This window comes from Ochotona curzoniae, unplaced genomic scaffold (assembly GCF_017591425.1).
Source record: "Ochotona curzoniae isolate NIBS_2020 unplaced genomic scaffold, NIBS_Ocur_1.0 scaffold_4506, whole genome shotgun sequence".
NCBI lineage: Eukaryota > Metazoa > Chordata > Mammalia > Lagomorpha > Ochotonidae > Ochotona > Ochotona curzoniae.
Window position 1 is genome coordinate 60,356,625 of NW_024467119.1, and position 24,778 is coordinate 60,381,402.

At 39.9% G+C, this 24,778-nt stretch overlaps 1 protein-coding gene across 1 annotated transcript in view; it reads right to left on the reverse strand.

Annotated features, from left to right (window-relative positions):
• The window catches only part of SCLT1 (sodium channel and clathrin linker 1), a 194,831-nt gene that overhangs the window by 157,485 nt on the left and 12,568 nt on the right, over positions 1 to 24,778 (reverse strand). The window contains exons 3-5 of the mRNA XM_040966760.1: positions 17,502 to 17,560; positions 16,853 to 16,925; positions 9,065 to 9,120 (exon numbers count right to left, since the gene is read on the reverse strand). Coding sequence (XP_040822694.1) covers positions 9,065 to 9,120; positions 16,853 to 16,925; positions 17,502 to 17,560 — 188 coding nt within the window. The remainder of the gene's footprint in view (positions 1 to 9,064; positions 9,121 to 16,852; positions 16,926 to 17,501; positions 17,561 to 24,778) is intronic.

Below are 24,778 nucleotides of genomic sequence, written 5' to 3' on the forward strand. Positions count from 1 at the left end.
TTCATTTAAGGGAAGGTATAGTAGTTGTGTAATGGAGACTGTCATATCTAGTAACATGTCATTTAACTTCATGGCATTGTAAATTTCTATTTTTCTTTCTATTGTTGACTTTGTATCATGACTTTTCATTTAAGGGAATGTACGGTAGTTATGTAATGGAGACTAACAACCAGATGTGAGGATGCAGTGTGGTCGGCATCTCTGTTTCCAGACAAAGATGGACTTACAGTGAAACTGTTTATATTATATTTTGACAATAGGATTCTGGACTCTCTGCCATTGTCCATGCTCGCAATAATGAACATACGACTGAGTATGAAGAACTATATGTTAGTAAGGATATAAAGGAACTGGGGGGGGAGCGAATTGGGGAGGGGACAAGGGAATATGGAACTGTATCGTAAAATGATAGCAATAATAATAAAATGTGAAAAATAAATAAATTAATTAATTAATTTTTAAAATGTCTCAGTTGCAGTTCAGGTTGCCAGGATTCTGCAGACTCTGGAGAATGGCGCTCTCATGGCGCCAGACAAGCCCTTATCATGGAATCCTAGGGGTTTCCTATCTCCCTCTTACTAAAAGCATAAAGTTGTAAAAGAGTGGTTTTATTACTGTTTCATGCATAAACTCCTTCCCAACAGTTACTGGGTTCTATTCATAATATGCTGCCAGCATAAACTAATACAATTAGGAAAAGGAAAATAAAATTTAAAATTATGACTTTGATACATATTATTCAATTTTCATCAAATTGTGAGATCAATTAAAACAAACGCTTAAAAATAAAACCACTTTATAATGCTCTTGAAAGCTTCTACACCATAAAACTACAATTTTAATCTAAAAAGAGTAAGTACTGTCCAGACATTTTGCTTAGCAGTTAAGACCCCCCTGAAACCTGTATGCAAGGGTCGATGTTCAATCCCCAGCTCCAGCTCCTGAATCCAGCTTTATGTTTTCGCATTGCATAGGCGGCAGCTGTGATGGTTCAAAGAATTACGTCTCTGTCACCCACCAGGGAGAACTGGATTGAATTTAGGTTCCTGGTTTGAGTCTACTCTCAACTAGCCCAGTGTGGGCAGTTGTAGGGTGGGATGTGAACAATCAGTTGGGAAATCTCTCTCTCGTAAGTTTAAAAAGGTAAATATAAAATGATTACAAAAGCAAAGGCTAATAAACTTAGTAAAATAAATATGACATGCTTTTAATTAATTAAAAATAAACTTTATGTTCTTGCTGACGTTTTCTACTTCTGTGTTCCAAAGTTACATATATGACTAAATAAAAATCGTATGATAGTTTTCAATAGAAACAAATCTTTTTCTTGCTGTTAAAGACTGGTTAACAGATTTTGAAAATAAAGATCACTCACTACATATACCAAAGATTAGCAAGTTCTTTCTCTTAAAAGCTACACAGTAAACATTTTAGCGTTTAGGTGTTACTCAGTTTCAGTCACAACGACTGAACTCGATGTCACAGAGCAAAGCAGCCACTGATGACACAGAAGGTACAGAAAGGAACAGCACAGCTATGATCCAAAATGTTCTTGTTGTTTGCAAAAAGGCGTGACAGGCCCATCTTAGTACACAGACCATAGTTTGTGTACCCATGGCAAATTAAGTAAGTATACACCAGATAGTACATTTGAGCTGCAAGAAACTAAACAATAAAAAAAGACACATATTTTTGTTCGCCTTATTATATAGCATACTCCATAGCACTGAAACATTGCCTGACACAAAATAGGCATTCATTAAATATTTGTGAATGAATATTCCATTACATCCTCTAGTAGTAAGTCTGAACATGAAAGGTTCCACATTTGCTGAGTGGTTCAATAACGACTAAAGGATAAAAGGTCTCCCCCCATCTATCTATTCTTCCAAAGTCATTGTATCTCTGATAAATAGACTCACAGTTAGGAATCTTGGAAGCTCCACATACCACGTCATAAAAGGACCAGCACTTGGAGTTAGTGTTGTGGCACAGTGGGTAAAGTTGCCTGCATCCTATATGGGCAATGAATCAAGTTCCAGATGCTTCACTTCCAATTCAGCTCCCTGTTAATCCCTGCTAACGCCCTGGAAAAGCAGAGGAGGATGGCTCCAAGTCCTTGCACCCCTAAACCTACGTTGGAGACCCGGAGGAAACTTCTGCATGCTGGATTGGCTCAGCTCCAGTTACTGCAGCCATTTGGAAGATCTTTGTTAACTCTGTCTTTCAAATAAATAAATAAATAAATAAACCTTTAAAAGAATGTCAAGCACCAGGAAGCTTTCTTCTTATCTCTGATTTTATCAAATATAAACATTTTTCTCAAAAGTTCCACAAGGAAGTTAGCCTTTAAACTTTGCTGACTAAAATGGGTTCACATGACCATTTTCAGGCCATTCCCAGGCAAGATACATGGGAATGGATTTTAGCTTACAATTTTTCACCCAATGTTGCTAAAGAAGCTCATCTTCCCAGATCACATCGCCATTGTGTTAAATGGCTAACAGACATACGAAAAACATGCAGACTCATAAGCTATTAGGAAAATACAAACAAAAACCACATTGAGGTTCCACCTAATTCTGGTGAGATTGGCCTACATTAAAAAACTTACTAATAACATCTGTTGACATAAAGAAAAATGTATGCTTCTCCGCTATTTGTGGGTATGTAAGCTAGTGCAGCCACTAGGGAAATCAGTATGAAGAGTGCTCAGTCAAGTGAAAATTGTCCTCCCATATAACCCAGCTATCCCACTCCTGGAATATATCCAAAAGTAAATCTGCATATGAGAAAGTGATTAGTAGCCCTATATTTACAGCCACACAACCTACAACAGCAAAGACAAGGAAACAACCCAGATGCCCATGGAAAGAGGAACAGATCAACATTCTGGTATGTCTATTTCATAGAAAACTACTCGGACATTAAAAAGAAAGAAACCCAACCTTTTGCATAAACGTGTTCCCACCTGGTGACCATTATGCTCAATGAAATGAACCAATCCCAAAAGGACAAATACCAGCTGTCTCTTTGATATCAGGCAACATTCATGAAAATGAAAGACAAGGGCCCAGCTTGGTAACCTAGCAGCTAAAGTCCTCTTCTTAAATGCACCAGGATTCCATCTGGGCACCGGTTCATGTCCAGGCATGCCCACTTCCCATCCAGCTCCCTGCTTGTGGCCTGGGAAAGCAGTTAAGCACAGACCAAAGCCCTGGGATCCTGTACTCATGTGGGAGACCTGGAAGAGGCTCTGGGCTCATAGCTTTGGATGGACTCAGGTCCAGTCATTGTGGCCACTTGGGGAGTGAATCATCGGACATAAGATCTTCCTCTCTCACTCCCCTCATCTCTGTATATCTGACTTTGCAATAAAAAATAAATAAAATCTTTAAAAAAAAAGACAAATAGATACATAGATAAACATGTATATAAATATATTCTAATAGCTAAACTGTATAATGGAGACTAGCATACCAGGAATTAAACTTATATTGCAGTATGATTCTCTACTCCCAAATAAAAGAACTCCAAATATACCTTGACAACATGATACTAGATTTTCTACTGTTATCTAAACCTACAATGCTATGACAGACACACTTAAATAGTAGAATGTTGGATTTGAGATGGTTCCGGAAGTACTATACTATTGTAATAATACGGGGAGAAATGGTGGGGAGGGGAAATGGAAGTTGAAGAGTGAATCCCTGTACCTACAAAGTTGCATCATGGAAAATAAAATAAAATAAAGAATAATTTAAACAAAAATATTCAAAACTGGGGGCGGGGGGATGGGGAAGGGGAAGAAAACAACTTGTGTGTCAGGAAGTAGAGTATTTAGTGTTTTTCCTCACCCTTAAGAAACTCAAGATGGGTCCCAGGGAGAATCCCTGCAACCTGTCCTGGGGTTGCTCAGGCAAGCAGGAAGTGAGACATTCTATCCGTTGCTCTAGTAGCTATGTAGTAATTTAACAAAAATATTTTTAGGTCAAACAAGAAAGATACAAAACCATGTTCATATTTTCTTCTACAGGACCAGATAACTCTAGGACCAAGCTGAATACTTTTGGCCTAACATCTGTCCTTAGAAATTCTGGCTCCTAACCCTCACTGACCCTCTGGCTTCCACATTCTTACTGCTTCTCCTTATGTCATATGTTTCTAATGCCCTTGTTCATTCTGCTTCCAATATAAACCGCCCAATTCCATGTGGTTGTAAGGTAGGATTTCTAACTTAATAATCAGTCTTTTGGAATACACAAGACAATTTTTTTTGAAGGCCACTCTCAAACACCATAGGACAGATAGCAAGAGAATACTCATAAAACACCTCTATTTCCATATGTCAGTTTGAAAACGATACAAAGGACCGGTTGGGGACCTAAGAGGACAACCTAGATGCATTGAGGTTCCCATCAAGGAGCATGGGGCTAGAATAGGGGCTTCGTTCTGATCAGGATATGGCTGTAGTTTCTCTTGGCAAAAGTGTGGACTGGGACAAGACACACCATGCCAGGCCAGACTGCAACACCTTCTGGTGTTCTGGAGGACCAGGGTAGATGTGGGACGGACTAGGCTGGGTCTCAGCCCCTACTGAGCCATGTGTGAGCTACATGTGGGTATGGATGAGCCGTGGCTGGGCTGAAACATCCAACAGTAAGAAACAGATTGGTTTGAAAGCCAGTCAGGAAAGCCACTGTTCCTGCTAGGACAGGAGGTGAACTGAGTATGGCTGGCTCATGGACCCACTGGTATGCACAAAATCTGGCACTGGGAAAGATGGAGGAGCCTGGGCAACTCCTCTGGCAGGACAGAGACCCTGCAGGTAAGTGCAAGAAGCATGATAGGAAACAGCCCATAACAGGCCGTGGAAAGTGTCCCACTGGCAAAGATTTGGCATGGGTCAGTGGCAGACCAGGTTGAATCAGTTCACATCATCCACTGGTGAATCCGACCACAACAGAGTGTGGGTCAAGCCAGGTTCCGTCACGAAAAAAAAAACAGTGCACAATATGGAATGCCAAAGTGAGTTTATCTGTACCAGAAGGGAACGCAGTGCCCAACCAGCACAGGTGAGAACCAGGAAGAGAGGGAGCGGAGCCGGCAGGAGGAATATAGGGCTACTCCAGTGCTGGACAGCTACTCCCACTGGAAAACATGGGCTGGGATGGGGTACACTAGGCAGGGCTACAACACCTGTGAGCCTCATGTGCACTAGATCAGGAAAAAGCCAGGCTGGACTGATTGTTCCTACTGGTGCAAACCAAAATTAGAGTGGGAGATGGTTGTTTGGGCTTAGCCACAGCATCAGATGGCAGAAGCTGGCACTGGGGGCTAATTCTGTCAAGTTAAATCACAGAACCACCTGGACAGCGCATAATCTGGGAGTGGGAGTGGCCTAGAAGGGAAATAGTGGACTCCTCCCTCTTGGGTTACCACTCCCACTAGAGGGCACAAAAACCAGGATAGGGGCTGTGGTGGCTAGACAGAAAGGCACCCAACAACCTCTGTGTGGGCTGGACAGTGGAGCTGGTTAGATGGCACTAGGCTTCAATGACCAATGACATGTATGAGAGCTGAATGGGATGTGGGACAGACTAGACTAGTATGTTGCACATATTGGCAAAGCAGTATAGGGGGCAGGCCTGGTGGGGTTATTGTGGGTCATTCCAACTAGGCTGCAGCTCCCACTGGTTTATGTGAGGGCCGAGTATGTGCTGGGCAGAATCAGGCTGGACTGCAAAATCCATTGGTTCCAGTGGAAGACAGGGCTGGAAACAGAACTGACCCAGCAATTGGAACCACCAGCGCATTGGGACAATGGACTGTGCTGGGCCCTGTACTTCCTAGTACACACAAGAATCTGGTCTGGGAACACCTCAGACAAAGTTTCTTTGGGGATCTCCCCATCAAACTGCCGACTCAGAACTCTAACCATGAAAAAACAGAGGACAGAACAAGTCAATCAACCACCTCAACTATATGTTGACAGTGAAAAACCGGGCAAACGGAGACTCTAAAATGGACTATGTCAATCAGTGGATTCTTCAACGACCTCATCATGCTTCGAGTGGTGAGATTGGCAGCAATTCAGAACTGTTGAACTATCAAAACCACTTGAGCAAGACCCTCAGAGCATGCCCTACGTCAGGGACTTGGGGTGGGTGGGTAATTGGGTTGGGCTTCTCCCTTAAAATCCCCTTTACCTCAGATACATGAAAGAAACAATGTGGAAATAATAGTCTTACCCACTTTCCTGTAGCTCTTGAACCTTTTTACCCTAATTAACTATGTAAAGATTGCCAAAAATATAATAAAAAATGGTTTAAAAAATTTCTATTTTGTGGACAGCATACACAGGTGCACATGGAGGATATGGCAGTCCATCAGAACCTGCAGAGGACACCTGGTACCACAACAGAGGATGGAGGCCAGAACAAATCAATCAAATACATCAGCCATGTGTTGGCCGTGAAAATCTGAGCAAACAGAGACTCTAAGGTGAGCTATGTCAGCCAGTGGATTCTTGAAAGATTTTATCGTGCTTGGAATGGTGAGACTGGCAGCAATTCAGAACTGTTGAACTGTCAATACCATTTGAGCAGGACCCTTGGAACATGCCCCACATCAGGGACCTGGGATGGGTAGAGGCTAGGTGGGGCTTCTCCCTTTATCTCTCTCTTTGCCCCAGACATAGAAAAAAAAATTAATAATAATGTACAAATAATGGTCTTACCCACTTTTCTGTAGCCCTTGACGCTTTGGGCCCTAATCAACTATGTAAAGATTATCAAAATAAAATAATTACAAAATAATTTTTTCTATTAATATAAATAGATTTCATTTACTTCATAGTTATGGGTCAGAAAGAAAACTGTACTTCCTCCCTTCCTACGTCCCTCCCTCAAAGCCCCTGTGACATAAGAAAAATTTTTTAGAAGATTTTATTTATTTGAAAGATGTGAAAGTAGAGTTATAGAGAGAGAGAGAGAGAATTTTTCCCATCCCATGGCTACACCAGCCAGAGCTGGGCCAGGCTGAAGCCAGAAGCTTTTTCTGCGTCTCCACATTAGTGCAGAAGCCCAAACTCTTGGGACATCCTCTGTTGCTTTCCCAGGAGCATTTGCAGGAAACGAGCAGAAGGGAAGCAGCCAGGGCTCAAGCTGGTGCCCAAATGGGATGCTGGTGGTATGGGCAATGGCTTTATCACTACTTCACAATGCTCCTCCACCTCCAAATACTTAAGGTTACAAAGGACACTTACCATAGGGAACGACTGAGAATCAAGCACCATAAAATTTGAAGAAAAATTTAGAAATTTTGTTTTTCAAACATGCCATAATCTGATATATGTATTATTTAGTGTGTTGTATGGAACACTGGTATGTATTCATTTCTGCACTTTTCCAAGTGCCTGTCTTTATCAGAGACTGAGAGTCTAAACATTATATCCCCAGATGTTCTTAAAGCTGGAGTTGCAGATGGGATAATGATTTCATTAGCTAGAAGCACTTTAGGCAGAAGTGAGTTATGACCATTTTTGTTGATGTGGCAGCAGGCAAGCAAACCAATACTGTAGCCAACACTCAGCATCCCATTATCCATTCATCCCAGCTTTGTGGAAATAAAGCTGTAGTACAAACAAAGGCAATGGTAGGAGCAGTGTCAATTGCTGACCTCTTAATCATTAGTTTTAGTATGACCCTAAAATTAATACCCTATTAGCATTTAAACGTAAATGAATTACATTCCCTCTCATCTGAAGTTTCTAGTTACTGCATTAAACTGACTAGCACAAAAACAAGTAAATACTTAGAAAATCTAGTAAGCAAGTCCCAGCATGATGGCCTAGTGGCTAAATCCTTTCCTTGCAAGTGCTAGGATCCCATATGCGTGCCAGTTCATGTCCCAGCTGCTCTATTTCCCATCCAGCTCCCTGCTTGTGGCTGGGGAAAACAGTGGAGGTTGGCCCAAACCCTTGGGACCCTGTATCCATGTGGAAGACTCGGAAGAAGCTCCTGGCTTTGGATCAGCTCAGCTACAGCCACTGCAGCACTGGGGAGCAAACTAGCAGATGGAAGCTCTTTCTCTGTTCTCCTTTTCTCTGTAAATCTGCCCTTCAAATAAACAAATCTTTAAAAGGAAAAAGAGAGAGAGAGAGAGAGAGAGAGAGAATCTAGTAAGCAAAATATGGAGAAATACTCATAAGCAATGGGAAAAAAATAAGCAATTAACAGGCTAAGAAAAGCAAATGGGAAAATAAACATTATAAAAAATGGCCAAATATAGTTTGAAAGTAAAAAATTTTCCTAATAGTCAAAATGACAAAATTTAAGAAGCTGATTAAATATATGGATCCATAGAAACTAATATCACTGTTAAAAATGTAAACTGACAACTACTCTGGAAACCAAGCTGACATTAAAATTCAAAATTGAACATTCATAAAACCTATTTCAGTTGTGCATGATAAGAGCAAGTAAAAAAAAAAAAAGTCCCAGGCTACTAGGTGACTCCATTTGCCAGGATACAAAAATATATAATACATTGTTTGGTGTTATAGATACCTATATAAAAATTTTGAAAAAATAAGGAAATGACACCCAATTCAAGACAAATTTTACTTCTGATAAAGGGATGACAAATGGAAGGAAAAGACAGATACATGTCATGTGTATTAGTTAACATTTGCAGCTTTTAAACTGGATGATAAGTTGAAAAGTTTCATTTTGTAAGTCTGTTTATATATAACGTTCCAACTATTATTGCTGATGTACATGAGGTGCTTACTACACATCCTGTCACAAGCCCTTATTTTTTGTCTTAGAGTCAGGCCAATAAAATAGGTTCTGTTTTTATCTTCAATTCATAGATAAGGATATTTAAACAGAAAGAAGTAAAGTAACTTGTGTAGGGTCTCACAGAGTATAAGAAATAAGTCAAAAGTCAGATAATCAACCCAAGAGTCCACATTCTTAACCAATATAGTGTATGTTCATACACAAAGTAACAAAAACAACTTTCCTCAGACTATAAAAAAATCAATAACAATGTCTACCTTTCATTTTCCTTGATGACATTTTCAAGCTGTAATTTCATCTCACCCACCTGCTTCTGAAAGAATAAGATACAGTGTAAAAAACAATACATCTTACAATTAGATCTCCATTAAGTAGTCCATTCACATTCAACCAGATTCTATGAGCTAGTGTACAGATATGAGTTATTCCTTGTTCCTGAAAAAACAATATTAAGTATGGAAAGCTTAATTATACACAGAATATAACAAAACATGTGTTTAATCTATAATATTTAACACATTGCAAAATAAATACAGTTTCAAGTTTTGTAGCTGTGAAGAAGATGAATGATATTCCTCAGTGTGTCAATACAACCAATGCCAGATGATTGCTAAATTCTGAATGTATACCTCATTACAGTTTAGGTGAAACCCATATTCACATATGTGTTTATCTAATATTTCAAAGGGTTCATATGTGTTGGGGTTGGCATGATGTTTACAGGCTAAACTTCTACCTCCCATGCCAGCACCCTAAGTAGGTGCCAGTTCATATCCTGACTACTCCACTTCTGATCCAGCTCTTTGCTTATAACCTGGGAAAGCAGCAGAGGCTGGCCCCAGTCTTTGGATCCCTGAACCAACATGGGAGATTCAGGAGAAGCTCCATGATCCCAGCTTTGAAACAGCCCAGCCCTGGAGTTCCACCCATTTGGGAATTGAACCAGCAGATAGAAGCTCTCTCTCTCTCTCTCTGTAATTCTGCTTTTCAATACAAATAAAGTATTTAAAAACAAAAAAGGGATAGTGTTAATGGTGAAAAAGCAGAGATCTTGTTTAGCAATCATGCACTCAATCTGATTCACCATCTTTATTAACTATCTAAAGTCTGCACTGTGTGGAGCGGCCATAGCAACAGACATGATTACTGACATGATAGTAGGAATGATGGCTTCCAAAAATCACTAAATAAAAAACAGTGTGAAGAATAAAACACATACTATAAAGAAAACGAGATGAAGATACAATTAATTTTCTTTGAGAGAATGATAGGTTTGTCAGGGATTTTAAGAAAAAGTAATCCCATGGGGGGAGGGCATGGAGAAGGGTTGGGGGAATCCCAGAGCCTATGAAACTGTGTCACAAAATGAAGCGTAACTAAAAAAAAAAAAAAGGTCAGGACCTAGAAAAAAAAGAAAAAGAAAGAAAGACTTTGGTGGTTTCAGTTCCTGAAATGCACATATTTGTCATGTTTTTCAATAGTTATTTTAAGGTGACATGTTTCACTTAGGGCCAGAAACTCAAAGTTTTCCCTCTACAGAGCCTTCTCTGAATCAAAAAGTCAAAGCATTTTTGTTACTCTCCTTACTAAACAGAATTAAAGTACATTGCTAGTGATGTAGATACGTTTTTGAGAATTTGCTTTTAATCAATCCTGAGAAGGAACTATAGGTTCATCCAGCATTTGGAACAAATTCTAAATAGCCGTAGAGTTTCTTAAGAATCACCTTACCTTTTTGGTGTTATATGCTGGCAAAATTAAACAGAAAAATTTGAGGAAGTTGTGGTACTGATCTCTAGGTTTACTGCATTGTGATCAGAAAAATCCTCATTGGGCCAGGCGCGATAGTGTAGGGGTTAAAGTCCTCCCTTTGCACACACCGGGATCCCATATGGTCACTGGTTCTTATCCCAGCGGCCCTGCTTCCCATCCAGCCCCCTGCTTGTGGCCTAGGAATGCAGTCGAGGACAGCCCAAAGCCTTGGGACCCTGCACCCACATGGGAGACCTGGAAGAGCTTCTGGCTCCTGGCTTCAGATTGGCTCAGCTCCAGTTGTTGTGGTCACTTGGGGAGTGAACCATCGGATGAAAGATCTTCTTCTCTGTCTCTCCTCCTCTCTGTATATCTGCCTTTCAATAAAAATAAATAAATCTTAAAAAAAAAAAGAAAAAGTAATAACACTTCAATTAAGAAGAAATATGGCAAAGCAGAAAAGGGAAAAGTAAGTAATTGGCTATCAGAATGAAAGGTGAATGGAAAGCAGGAATGAAACAGGTAAACTCACACAGAAAACAAAACTGCAATGAACTCATCATACATCCATGAGTCTTGACTGTGTACCCTAGGCTAAAAGGCAGAAGCCAAATCTGCGGTAAACCTTGGCAGAGGATAGGTGGAACAGGCAGTTCTCCAATTCTTCCTGTCAACTAGGGATGCTTCCAGGCAGGCTGGCCTAGAAAATCAGTAAAAGCTAATTGTAATATTCAGTTGGTTTGAAAGTACACTGTCTCTCTGTAATGCCTGAATGACAATTAAATGAAAATATATTCACTGCCAGATAATTGAGCTTGAACATATATGGAGTGATACAGTAGCAGAAAAAATTGGAAAGGCAAGTGCAAGTTTTAAATTACACAATAAGATTTTTGTGCTTTATCACTGCAATTTTCAAGTTTTCAATTAACAATTGATTTTTAAAAGCTACAAAAACATGCATGGTGACAGCCAAGCCAGTGAGCCCTGGAGAGGGCCTGGTGGAGACCAGGTCACCTGATCTGGGTCCTCTGATCCATATGTGTGGTGAGCCGTGAGGAGGCCCTGGTGGGGACCGGCCTGATCTGGGTCCTTTGGCCTGTGAGCCCAGCAAGAGCTGGGCTGGTAAGCCCCAGGGGGGGTGAGTACCCAGGGGGACTGGTTTGCCTGACCTGGGTCCATTGGCCCACATGCACAATGGGAGCTGGGTCAGTGAGCCCCAAAGGGAGCCCTTCAGGGACAGGGTTGGGTGGCTTGGGGCACCAATGGCATTGGGTGAAACCCACAGGCTGCCCAGCGGCATGCTTGTGGGGGTTGGCAGGGTAGGCTTGCAGGGAGCTTGGGGGATGACACAGGTGGGGACATGTGAGGACCTGGGGGGTGCTTATGTACACGTGAGGAATGATCTTTGAGGGACTTAACAAGGATACTGTTTCTGAAGATCTGACCCTCCTTAGTGGCTTAACAGAGCAGGGGATGGCATACCCAGATGCACACAGAAGATATGGCAGTCCATTGGGGCCTGCAGAGGACATCTGCTACCACAGCAGAAGATGGAGGGCAGACTGTTCAAGGAAGAGGGTGAGGACAAGTACAGGAGGAAGGAACGCTGAGGGAGCACTTTGCAGGTGAGGAATGGCTACTGAGGAATAAGGCCACTGTACCTGTAGGTAAGTGAGTGGCTGAGACCAAGTGGTTTGGAGGGGGCAAATGGGAAGACCTTTAAGGGTCAGAAAAATACACCAGCCCACGTGGGAGACCTGAGCTGGGCTAGTTAGCATTGACCACTGCCAAATACCACTCACTGGCACACACTAAAGCTACAGCTGGGGACCTACCCATAGGGCTAGATCATAGTACCACCAGTGAGAGTTGGAACAGGGGATGGGTAATATTCGGCTGAGCCATGACACTATCCAACATGCAAGAGAATCAGGTCCAGGGGCAAATTCTGTGGGGCCCACCCCTGTGGAACTGTAATTTCCATTGGCTTGCTTGAGAGCTGGTGGTGGTAACAGCTGAGCGAGGCATGATTATGGAACCCTCTTACACTCATGGGTACTGGGTATGGAAGGAGGCCAATCTGGTCTAGGCTGCAGCAATCACAGGCATATCCAAGAAGAGGCTGTGGGCATGCTGGGCTGCAACATCTACAAACTGTTACATAAGCTGGGACAGAGGGAGCAGACTATGCAGAGTAAGAGCCTAGCACCCGCAGGCATGTGCAAGATCTAGGTCTGGGCCTGGTGAGGGAACTTGGGAAACTCCCCTGGTAGGTCATAGTTCCTGGTGATAAGCATGTAATTCAGGCCTGGATGTTGGTCAGGCTGCGCAAGGTAGTTCTACCCATTAGCAAGTGTGTGGATTGATTCTGGAGGGAGGCAGATTGGGCTGGACCAAACCTTAGCACACTGGCATATACAGGAGCCAGGGTAAAGTATGGAATTCGCCAGGCTAAGCTGCCACAACTACCAGTATACATGAAACAGGATGCCAGCAGTCTACACAGGACTAAGCTTCAGCACCCACCAGCGATAGTTGGGACTGGTGGAGGGCCAGGGCAGGTCAGGCAGCAGCATCCAATGGCAAAGGCCAAGACAGGTGATCAGTGCAACCACCAGCATGTGCAAGAATGGTGACTGGGAACAGGCTTGGTTGGGGAGCTAAGGCAATGCCCTAGCTGGGCTATGGTTCCCACTAGTGAGTGCAAGAGCCGGAAGGCGGTCAATGGTCTGGGCTGGATATGGCTGCAGCATCCCTCAGTATGTGCATGGATATGGTCTGAGGTATGGCAGACTGGGCTAGACTCCAGCACCCACTGGTGCTCATGAGAACCAGGGTGAGAATAGGAGGGGTTGGGCTAAGTCTTGGCTCCCACTGAACCACAAGAGAGCTGGGTCTGGGGGTGGACTGGGTGTGGTTGGGCTGCAACAACCAACAATAAATATCTGAATGCGTGTGAGCCAGTTGGGCAAGATCACTGTTCCTGCCAGGACAGGAGGTGGCCCAGTTGGGCTGGGACAAGAATCAACCTGTGTGTGCGAGACCTGCCACTGGGAGGAGACCTGATAGAGGAGCTTGGGGAACTACTTTGTCAGGACATAGTCCCTGCAGGTAAGAGCAAGAACTGAACCTGAGAGCAGCCCAGACCAGGCCAGGTTATGGTATCCACTGGTATACATGTAGGTCAGGTCTGGGGGTGAGTCAGGCTGGGCTAGTTATAACACCCACTAGCAGATATGAGAACCATATGGGGTACAGGCCAGACCAGGTCAGGCCATAGCACTAGCCAATTCACATTAGGGCCAGGAATGAGGGCTGGCTGGGCCAGATTAGGCTGTAGCACCCACCAGACCTGAAGAGAAGATGCAAGCCTGGTGCGGGGCAGCATAGGCTCCCTTACTGGGCGACTGCTCTCATTGGTTAGTTTGAGAACTGTGATTGAGGACAGACCAGGCTGGGCAGGCTACAACACCTTTTGGCCTGTATGTGAACTGGGTTGGGGGAGAGCCAGGCTGGGCTAAGTAACCATATCTACTGTTGCATTCATGAGCCAGAGTTAAGGGCAGGCTGGTTGGACTTTGCTGCAGCCTTAGTTGGCAAGGACTAGGACTGGTGATAAATCCTCTCAGGCTAGACAGCAGAACCACGTAGAGAGTGAAAGACACAGGAATCGGAGTGCTCCCAGAAGGGAAACTGTGGGCACCTTTTTTTGATGGGCTGCAATTCCCAGTGATAAGTATAAGAACCAGGCTGGGGGGAGGGACTGCCTAGTGGCATCTGCCAGCAAGAGTGTGGGCTGGATAGTGGGGTTGGTTGGGTAGAAGTAGGCTCCAATGTCCATTGATGTGAATGGGATGTGGGACAGACTGGACCAGTTCGCTGCACATACTGGCAAACACAGAGTGGGTTATCGGGGTTGCTCCAACTAGGCTGCAATTCTAGCTGGTGTATGTTAGGGCCGAGTGTGTAGTGGACAGGATTGGGCTTAGCCACAGTATCCACTGGTTTATGTAAGAGAGGGGGCTGGAGTCAGAACTGACCCAGCAATTGCAATTACTGGTGTATTCAAAGGCTGATGTGGGTGACAGACTGAGCCAGACCTCGTACAGGCAAGCAAACAAGAGTCAAGTTACCTAAGATTCACTGGTTCTAAAAATAAGTGTGAAATGCCATTTGTGCAAGGAACTTTCCCTTGCTCTTTAATTGTCAATTAGAAACATTAAAGGAAATAACTGTGGTTCACTCAAAGTTAAATGACCACAGGCTAAAAAGTGAATAATAAAGACTAGAAAACATTTAATTAACTTACAATAAAACAGAAACTGCAGTTTAAAGTAATTCAGGTCTCTGAGATCACTTCAAAAGTTTATACGTTAGTGGGATAACCTTGAAAATAAGTCAATTACTCCAAATGCAATGTAAGAACTTAACTTCATATTTTTAGAGGTTGCAAGCACTATGTGATCTTTCAATAAACTTGCACATCAACCCGTTAATTGATAAATTGGACATTAAGTTAGCTCTAATAATGTTGTTCCTATAAGTCCTGGCAGTTTATCACCCACGAAATATTGAAGGCTTACTAAGTATCACATTTCAAAGTATACTACATGCTTTCCTGTTTTTCATGTAAGAATGGAAGAGAAAGTACAATTCTATTGTTCAAAAATCAGTCTTAGGAGTTGTTTGAAAAAGGTACTTCCTTTCATTTGCATTAGATTAGTCAACTCTGATACCCAGCCACAGTTAATTTGGCCACAGCTAAATTGATCATGGGATTGGTATTTAGGTCAAATATAATCATGGACACATTCAATTTAAAAAAAAAAAAAAAGTAATTGCCTCCTGGTGTGCTTAATTTAAGACATACCTATTAAGTTCTATTTAGGAAATAGATTCCATTGTATTATTATTCCAGACAGAAAGGTCAAAATTTGGGAAGCAAAGATAAGAGGCATTTTCAGATGTAAGAAGTACATTATAAATATTAGTTTTTATTCTAAAAATGTGCCTCAGAGAGATTTAAACTATATCCTGAACAAAATGTGTTATTATTCTAATTTTCTGGGATCCTGTTATTTTTCCTCATCTTAGAATTCCTGCACTAGAATTTGCCTCTACAGGTGGCTTTTTCAGTTACTTTACTCCCTTCACTCCTAAAATAAGCTAGTTACTATCATATCTCAGGGAGAAAAAGCTGTAATAGCTTAAATCTAGATTTTTTTTTTTTTTTAAGGGAAGGACAGAGTTACAGGGAGTGAGAGAAAGAAAGAGATAAAGATCTTCTATCTGCTGGTTGACTCTCAAATGGCTGTCATGGCCATTCTGATCTGAAGCCAGGAGCCAGGAGCTTCTTCAGGGTCTCCAACACAGGTGCAAGGGCCCAAGCTGGATCAGAAGTTGAGAAGCTAGGACGTGGGCCAGCACCCATATGGAATGCTGACGCTGCAGGTGAAGGCTTAGTTTACTATGACACAGAACTGGCCTCAGTTTACGCTGATAGTAAAAGTAGATCAATAGCATCGAAAATGCATAAGATAAAAACATCTGATAGATATATTTGAAATTGGAGGAAAAACTATTTTAAAGAAATGCAGGATAAATATGGGTAAGGAGAAAGCTCTAGAAGGATTTTAGAAGGTTTAATGGGAAAAAAAAAATCGTGCAAACCAACCAGGTATTAGGAAACAGTAACAGGATTAATTCTACCATACATCTCAAAATGATCCTGTCAAATGGCAAGGGCAAGGAAATACCTTGATTAAAAAAAAAAAAAACAACAAAAAACTAGGACCTAGTGCAATGGTGTAGTGGTTAAAGTCCTTGCCTTGCATGTGCTGGGATGCCATATGGGTGCCAGTTCTAATCCCAGCGGCCCTGCTTCCCATCCCGCTCCCTGCTTGTGGCCTGGGAAAGCAGTTGAGGACAGCTCAAAGCCTTGGGACCCTATACTTGCGTGGGAGACCTGGAAGAAGTTCCTGGCTCTTGGCTTCAGATTGGCTCAGCTCCAGCCACTGCGGCCACTTGGGGAGTGAACCACTGGACGGAAGATGTTCCTCTCTGTCTCTCTTCCACTCTGTATATCTGACTTTCCAATTAAAAATTCATAAATCTTAAGAAAAAAACCCTGAACATAATCTTTAAACATATACACAATCAGATACATACATATGCAGCCAGAATCAATTAATAGCTTATCAAATCTTCCTTATCAATCTTTTTAAAAAGAAAGAAAATATATTTTACTTTTTCACATGTTACAAAAAGCTTTACTGACTATGATTTCATACCTGATAATATTTCAGCTGTGCATTTAATTCTTCTAGATGTTTATCATACTCAGTAATGAGAGGAGCTAAAAAGCTAGAGAAAAAAAACAGAATTAAAATATGACAGTTTGTTCCATCCAGTTTAATAACTATGTAGCAGGCAATATATATATATATATATATAAGCATCATTTATATATCTATAAAATGGATGATATAGATATATATAAAATAATGCTTATTTTACCCAAAGGAATCACACACTACATTGACTTTTGTTTTCCCCCCTTAACCAGGGGTTTAAACCTTAGCACAATATTTCAGTCTGAAAATTTCTTCATGTTGGAGCAGCTGGCCTATGCATTGGAAGAAGTTCAGCTACATCCTTCACCTCCATCTATTACATGCTGGTAACAGTCTCATTCTCCACCAGTTATGACAAGCACAAATGGTACCAGATACTGCCAAATATCTTTTGGGGGAAAAGAGGCAAATTGCCCTCCAACTGAGAACCAGCCTTACATACTCCCTAATACTTTCTTGACTCATCAGTTTCATTACAGATCACTTAAGGCTAATTTACCAGAACATAAACATTTCTCAAACTAGAATCATCTTAAAGATAACCAAATATAGTTAACAAAATTGCATTTTGCTGGCAATATTTTACCTTTGGTCAACGACTGACTTTTCTAACACATCTTCTCCATCTCCTTTGAAGACAGCTTTCTGCAACGGAAAATATGCATTTCAAAATGCTTCTCATATCAAAATGATGGTTCCAAATTAAAATTTCTAAAAGTTTCTAAAAACTTTAACCTTAAAAATTTCAGCGATGTAACTTAAATGGAAAGGAAAAAGGAATCATCTTAGCTGTTTCTGAAATTTGGTAACTTCAGTGCCCATAAAAACTCTGGACAAATTAAAAAATACAAAAAAAAAAAAACCAAAAAAACCAAAAAACTCACTGGACAAAAGTATCTACCAGAAAGCCACCTATGGCTACTCCTCACAATGAATCGGCAGAAGTAACGCATTTCATCCAACAATGATAACAAGCTCATCCCTGCCACTGCACTGCTAAACTTCATCATTTTTCTACAGCTTTTTGTCAATAGTAATATGTCATGGATATCATCTGAAGATTGAAAAGCAAGATACAATGTTATTAGTATTTCCAGCAATCTGACCACTGACTGAGTTTGCAGATGACCTAATAATTTTAGAACTGAAAAGATAAACTAGGTCATCAGACAGAAGATCAATATTAAAACACAGAATTTAGTAGTTTTTTTCAAATACAAGAACTCTTTGTTTTTCTTTGATCTACCTTGAAAATGACTTAATTTTATAGAACTTACCAGATGATCAACAGAAAAATGGAACTTTTATTGAAAGGCAGAGAGAGAACTGCTTCTTAGAGTTAAAATTTCTTACAAATTGTGCCATTCGGATATGACCATACACATTTAAGGTACTAAGAATTGAATAGGACTGCAATAATAATCCAAGATAGTGATTTCCACTGGGGAGAAGAAGAAGCATACAAGTAAGGAAAAGGGTAGGGAGATTAAATTTTTACTATAATATTTATTTTCTTAGGACAAAAAAAAAAACCAACAAAATTGAGTAAATATGTAAAAGTCAAGTAATGATACTACTGAGTGTTAGCCATAACAGTATTAGTTTTATCATCTATATTTTGATATGGGCTTACAATATGTAAAATCTTAAAATTTAATATTATATATGTGTATATATACACATGCCTAACTCATAACAAAACGATCTTAACAAGTCTTTAATTTAAAATTTTCGTTTTGTTAAATATGGAAATATTTCCAAATCACTGTCTAATCTAAGGTATATAATAGGAGCATTTATCAATATGAAAATGATTAGCAAACTGCAAAGTCTCAGAGACATGTTCCTATGCTTCCAGCAGAAGTATAATAAGCATTAGAAAAGACAATCATTGAAGTAAATCAGCTAATCTTACAGCTGAAGGAATTAGAAAAACAACAACAAAGCATTCCAAAGATTAGTAGGAAAAAAGAAATCAAAGTAAGGGAGAAAATAAACCAAATAGAGACCAAGAAAACTATACATAAGATCAAACAATCAAAGATTTGGTTCTGTGAGAAAACTCAACAAAATAGACTCCCCACTAGCCCAACTTACAAAAAAAAAAAAAACAGGGAGAAAATACACATCAATAGCATCAGAGACGAGAAAGGAGATATAACGAGAGATACCTCGGAAATACAAAGAATCATCAGGAACTATTACAAGCAACTATATGCAAACAAATCAGAAGACCTAGAAGAGATGGATAGATTTCGGGACACATACAATCCACCAAAATTGAATCAAGAAGCAATTAACAATATAAATAGACCAATAGCATGCACTGAGATAGTAATAAAAGCCCTCCCAACCAAGAAAAGTCCTGGAAAAGATGGCTTCACTGCTGAATTCTACCAAACATTTCAAAAGGAACTTACCCCAGTCCTACACAAGCTTTTCCAAACAATAGAAAGAGAGGCAATCCTTCCAAGCTCTATAAAGCTAATATCACCTTAATACAAAAGTCAGATACAGAAACAACAGAAAGAGAGAACTACAGACTGAAATCCTTGATGAACTTAGAAGCAAAGATCCTAAATAAAATACTAGCCAACAGAATCCAACAGTACAACAGGCAGATCATTCACCTGGACCAGGTGGGATTCATCCCAGGCATGCAGGGATGGTTCAACATCTGCAGAACAATAAATGTGATACATCACATCAACAAATTGAAAAATAAAAACCATATGATCTTCTCAATTGATGCAGAGAAGTCATCTGATAAAATCCAACACCACTTCATGCTAAAAACGCTAAGCAAGATAGGCATAGAAGGAACATTCTACAATACAATCAAAGCAATATATGAAAAACCCAATGCCAGCATCATACTAAATGGGGAAAGATTGGAAACCTTCCCACTAAAATCTGGAATTAGACAGGGATGTCCACTATCACCACTACTCTTCAGTACAGTATTGCAAGTCCTTGCCAGAACTATTAGGCAAGAAAAAGCAATTAAAGGAATACAAATTGGAAATGAGGAATTGAAATTACCGCTATTTGCAGATGACGTGATTCTCTACATAGGAGAACCAAAAGACTCAGTCAAGAGACTATTGGAACTCATAACAGACTATGGCAGAGTAGCAGGATACAAAATTAATGAACACAAATCAATGGCACTAGTGTACACAAATTATTCCATGGATTAGAAAGAAATTGTAAGTACAGTACCCTTTAAAATAGAGGAGAAGAATCATAAATACCTAGGAATTAACCTAACTAAATATGTGAAAGACCTCTATGACAAAAACTACAAAACATTTTAAAAGAAAATCGAAGAAGACTTTGAAAAATGGAAAACCTTTCCATGTTCCTGGACTGGCAGGATCAACACTATCAAAATGATCATATTACCAAAAGCAACATACAGATTCAACACAATACCAATCAAAATCCCAACAACATTCTTCTCAGAAATAGGAAAGATAATATAAAAGTTTATCTGGAATCACAAAAGACCACAAATAGCTAAATCTATCCTGAAAAATAGAAATCAAGCAGGAGGAAACACAATTTCAGACCTCAAGACATGCTACAGAGCAGTGGTTCTTAAAACAGTCTGGTACTGGAACAGAAATAGAGAGCAAGATCAATGGAACAGAATAGAAACAACAGAAGGAAGCCCACACATGTATAGTCAACCAATCGTTGACAAGAAAACTGAAAAAAAAAAAAATCCAGGCAAAAATCCTAGTCTTTTCAACAAATGCTGTTGGAACAACTGGATAGCAGCATGCAGAATTAAGAAGCAAGACCCATACCTGTCTCATTACACGAAAATTAGCTCTAAACAGATCAAGGACCTAAATCTACACCCAGAAACCATCAAACTACTAAAGGAAAACACAGGAAGCACACTCCAAGATAGAGGAACAGGAAAGACTTCTTAGAAAAGATGCCAAAAGCAAAGGCAAGCAAAGCCAAAATGAACAAATGGGACTACATCAAACTAAACAGCTTCTGTACAGCAAAAGAAACAATTAACAAAGTGAAGAAGAAACCAACAGAATGGGAGAAAATTTCTGTACACTACACAAGTGATAGGGGACTAATATCCAGGATTTACAAAGAGCTTCAGAAACTGAGGGATAGGAAAAAAAAAAACAACCCTCTAACAAAATGGGCAAAGGAAATGAACCGACATTTTTCAAAAGAATAGATTCAAATGGTTAGCAAACATATGAAAAGATGCTCAGGCTCCCTAGCCATCACAGATATACAAATGAAAACCATGTTGAGGTACCAGCTAACTCAAGTGAGGTTGGCCTACATTCAGAACTCAACTAAGAACACATTCTAGCGTGGATGTAGGGAGAAAGGTACCCTCCTTCACTGCTGGTGGGAGTGTAGGCTAGTACAACCACTGTGGAAATCAGTATGGAGAGTGCTTGGAGAATTGCAAATAAACTTGCCATATGACCCAGCTAATCCCGCCCCTAGGAATATACCCAATGGAAGTGAAGTCTGCATATGATGAGGGGATCTGTAATCCTATATTTGCAGCAGCACAATCTACAATAGCAAAGACATGGAAACAATCCAGATGTGTGTCCAAAGAAGAGTGGTTAAAGAAACTATGGTACATCTACTCCATGGAATACTATTCAGCTATTAAGAAGAATAAAATTATACTATTTACAACTAGGTGGTCCCAACTAGAGACCATTATGGTCAGTGAAATGAGTCAATCACCAACAAACAAATATCATATGTTCTCTCTTATATAAGGAAACCAGCATGGGAAGTGTAATTTTAATAAACCAATCCATACTGTTTTTTGTTTGTTTGGCTGTATCCCATGTGTTTTGATGGTTTTTATTTCAGTTCTGTTTATTCCAAATAATTTCTTTTCTCTTGTCGAATTCATCACTGGCTCATGGATTACACGGTGGCATCAGTTTTCCCAAGAGACTTTTGTGTTTCCTTTTTGTCATTCATGTGTTGGTTACTCAGTGTCTGATGATTCACTCCCCAAGTGATCGCAATGGCTAGATTTGCGCTGACCCAAAGCCAGAGCCAAGAACCTTTTCCAGGTCTTCCATGCAGGTGCAAGGTCCCAAGGCTTTGGGCCATCCTCGACTGCTTTCCCAGGCCACAAGCAGGGAGCGGGATGGGAAGCGGGGCTGCTGGGATTAAAACTGGTGCCCCCACGGCATCTCAGTGAATGCAGGGTGAGGACTTAAGTCTCTAGCTACCATACTAGGCCCAAGAAAGTCATCCTTAGAAAAAATATTTGCTGCTTTTATAATTCTTGTCCAACTAAATCCAAACTTCTCAACTTAACCATTCATAGCTCTCCACAAGTTGTCCTTCCTAATAGTATTTTCCATTACTTCTCTCATACATGCCCAACATAATTACATAAGCTTAAGAATGTTTTACTTCCTAAATACAATTCCCATTGTGTCATCTCCCTACAATTCTTATCATGCCAATGCTCCAATTCTAGTCCCCAGGCACATTGCTCTAAAACTCTACCTCCCATTTAGTACATGCCAATATGCTAGATCCTTCAGAAACCTCTCCCAATCTCTCTAAATATCTTGTGACATCCTCAATAGACCTTCTGTTCTTAATACTTTTATGACACAAACGATATGTCATTTACCTAATTATTTAACATTTGTCCTGTTTAGACATTGTTAGTCTTGAAGTTCCTATTTGGTCATTCTATTTAGTTCATCTTCATATCACTAAAGCATCAGGCATAAGTCTTTGCATAAGGGCAGTGCTGAAGAAATATTAAACAAACATGGTTTAAAAACTATTTTCTAAAAATAGCTGGTAAGAAAACAGAGCTCTAGGAATAAATAACCCAATCATCAAAAGTGATTATAAAAGTTGTAAGATTCTGAGACTAAACACAATAAATCAAAGTTTAAAATTTCTTGAGCAAATAACATGCTTAACAACCTTTTCCTACTTGCTAGTGAAGTTTTGGATGAAAACACTAGCTAATAGCCCAAGATACATAATAATTGGGAGTAGGATTGAAATTGATTATTAAGGCATTTATAAATATTTTATATTCTCAAAAACAATTTAAACTATGCTAAATAAACAGCTGCAGCTTTGTCAGTCTTTAATTTCAGTGGACACTATACAATCAATTCTATTTATCTATATAATATTAGGATAATTTTCTGAAAGAATGGTGATGGTGATAACTGAAAAAATGTGTCAAGTAATGCAATTCTCTGGATGTTATTTTTTCTCTAACAAAAGCAATTATTGTATTCTGATTACAATTTCTAATTTTGTTTCTGACTGCAGACTATCCAATATAAAAAGAGCCTCTTTCCTACTTTTTTCAGAGAATGAACCACAGGTAGAATACCATTTTTGAAGATGTTTTTGTATATTTCAGCAGGTCTTTTATTCACATTTAAAAAAAGACTGATTTTTCATCTTTCACCAATGAAGGCCAACGGCCGGTACAGGAAATCGCCATACTCTTACAGACTGTTTTAAAAGTGCTAAATCATCAGTTCTTCACCACATGGCATGATGCAAAATAGCACTTTAGAATTAGACTGACAGCCCAGAAGCATGCTTAGCTATATGATAGCCACAGCAAACAGGACTATCTAAATTTCATCTATTTAAAGCGAAAATTAAATTACATTTCCACAGTTACCACAGCCTAAGTCCAAGTGCTCAAAGCCTAGGGCTGATCATTCGGACAGTGCAGAATCAGACCACATCTTTATGACTTGAGAAAAACATACTGGACAGTGCTGGTGTAAAAATCCAGTAACTGGAATCATATCAAACAGTACAAATAAATGTATGGTGCTATTTTGAGGAAATAAAAATAAAAGCAAAAATATTAAAACCCATGAGATGCAGCAAAAGCAGTACTGAAATAGTTTTTTTTTTCTTATTATTCAATCCTTCACTGACTGACTCAGAGGTCATACAGTAGCATCATTTTCTGCAAGGTTTTTCATTTTTTTTTAAATTTCTTCAGCAACACATTGGTTATTCAGTAGCATTTATTTAACTTCATGGTGCTGAAATTTTTAAACGTTCTTCTTATTGTTGATTTTGTTTTATGACTTTTCATTTAAGGGTCTGTACAGTAACTGTGTAATAAAATACCATATTGAAATGCAAAAACTTAAAGCATTGCATATCTCTATTTCTAAATTAAAGATAGACTCCCAATTAAGTTGTGAAATATATCTTGACAATAGATTACTGGATTGTCTGTACCCACAATGTCAGGACACACTTAAAACAGCAGAAATGATGGACTTATGACTGCTTATGTAGTAATATAGGGGAAATCAGTGGAGGAGGGTGTTTGGGGAGGAGGTCAGGGAAATCCCAGAGGTTATGAAAGTGTATTATAAAAAAGAAAGTATCATTCTACCTTAACCTTCAAGTTTTATACCTGCTAATTAACAAGGAACAGGAATAGTCTCATTGTTTCTTTCAATGTAACTGTGAGATAACTTTTGACTACAGTTGGGACCCACTCCCAAATTCTGCAGGAGAAATCAGCTCTCCCTTGCCCTGGAGCATTCTGTTAGTTCATCCTTTGTTAGTCCATTCACTTTCTGCCCCAGCTTGAATGTTACTGCCCTTGAGAGACTTTCACTGTTCTTTCAAATGGAAACAGGTCTTTGCATCCTCCATCACCTCTCCATTTCAGGACGCTGGCTACTGCCTTCCCCAAATACTGCAATTGTAATTCATTATTCTCATTTCTTTACTGTAGGGAAATCTTATTTATAATCCTCTCTGCCATGCACACAAAACTCACTAAATGAATAAATCAGTATGTGTTGAACACAAGACTACAGTTGG